The sequence below is a fragment of the Thecamonas trahens genome, assembly GCF_000142905.1.
Source record: "Thecamonas trahens ATCC 50062 unplaced genomic scaffold supercont1.9, whole genome shotgun sequence".
Taxonomy (NCBI): domain Eukaryota; order Apusomonadida; family Apusomonadidae; genus Thecamonas; species Thecamonas trahens.
The window spans coordinates 543,597-544,372 of record NW_013657671.1 but is presented as its reverse complement, the minus strand read 5'-3'; the positions used below and the strand labels follow the sequence as shown (position 1 = coordinate 544,372).

The 776-nt window shown below is 63.9% G+C and overlaps 2 protein-coding genes across 2 annotated transcripts in view; both read right to left on the bottom strand.

Moving 5' to 3' along the window:
• The window catches only part of AMSG_02433 (uncharacterized protein), a gene marked incomplete at its 3' end in the record, with an annotated part of 3,637 nt that extends 2,944 nt beyond the window's left edge, over window positions 1–693 (bottom strand). The window contains exons 1-2 of the mRNA XM_013905520.1: window positions 398–693; window positions 7–242 (exon numbers count right to left, since the gene is read on the bottom strand). Of these exons, the coding sequence (XP_013760974.1) occupies window positions 7–242; window positions 398–686 (525 nt within the window). The 5' untranslated portion in view covers window positions 687–693. The remainder of the gene's footprint in view (window positions 1–6; window positions 243–397) is intronic.
• A 54-nt stretch (window positions 694–747) lies between these two features.
• The window catches only part of AMSG_02432 (uncharacterized protein), a gene marked incomplete at its 3' end in the record, with an annotated part of 3,989 nt that continues 3,960 nt past the window's right edge, over window positions 748–776 (bottom strand). Inside the window, exon 2 of the mRNA XM_013905519.1 lies at window positions 748–762. Within this exon, the coding sequence (XP_013760973.1) occupies window positions 748–762 (15 nt within the window). The remainder of the gene's footprint in view (window positions 763–776) is intronic.

The following is a 776-nucleotide window of genomic DNA, read 5'->3' as shown; positions in this document are numbered from 1 at the left end:
GTCGACAACTTCATCCGCCTCTGCATCGCCATCGCCAGCCACCACTAGTGAGACGTTAAAGAAGATCTCGCCGGCAGCGATCGTGAACGGTCCGCCCGCTCGATCGATGGTGCCGACCAAGTCCGCATCGCCAGGAAGCGTGGCGGTTGTTGCCGGCCCGTCGACATTGAGCGTGAGTCCGGCGGCGTACTCGGACGGACGCGAGAGTGTCAGCTGGTACACAACCTCGTTGGACTCGCCGACTCGTCCGTCACCCGGGAGAGTTGAGGAGAGAGATGCCGTGCCGTCGCCGGTGCTCGACGCCACGTTGCCGGAGACGACCGACGCCGTGACCACGAGGGGCGAGGGCCGCTGTCGTTGATGGTGAACGTTGTCGATGTCTGTCCGCCCACGGCACCTTCGACCGAGGTGCCGGCGATGGAGACGGTAAACTGCTCACCGTCATCCCAGAACCCGTCTGCGGCCACAGGAATGTCGTAAGTGAACGTTGTGACGCCGGCCGGGATAACAATCGACGCCGGCGGGGGAGTAAAGTCGGTTCCGCTCGTCACGAGCGATCCGCCAGGGGCTGTCGTCGCGAGGTAGACCGTAACCGGCGCTGTCGAGGGCGCCGAGAGGGTAAACGTAAGTCCGGCATTGGCCGATCCGCTCGAGGGCTCGGTGACTGAGGTAGCGCTGTTGGTCATCGAGATGGTGGGCGGTGTGTCGTCGTTGAGGATGGTGATGTTCGCTCGTCCCCTGCGATGATCACCGTAGGGCCTGCTGTCTGGGTCACG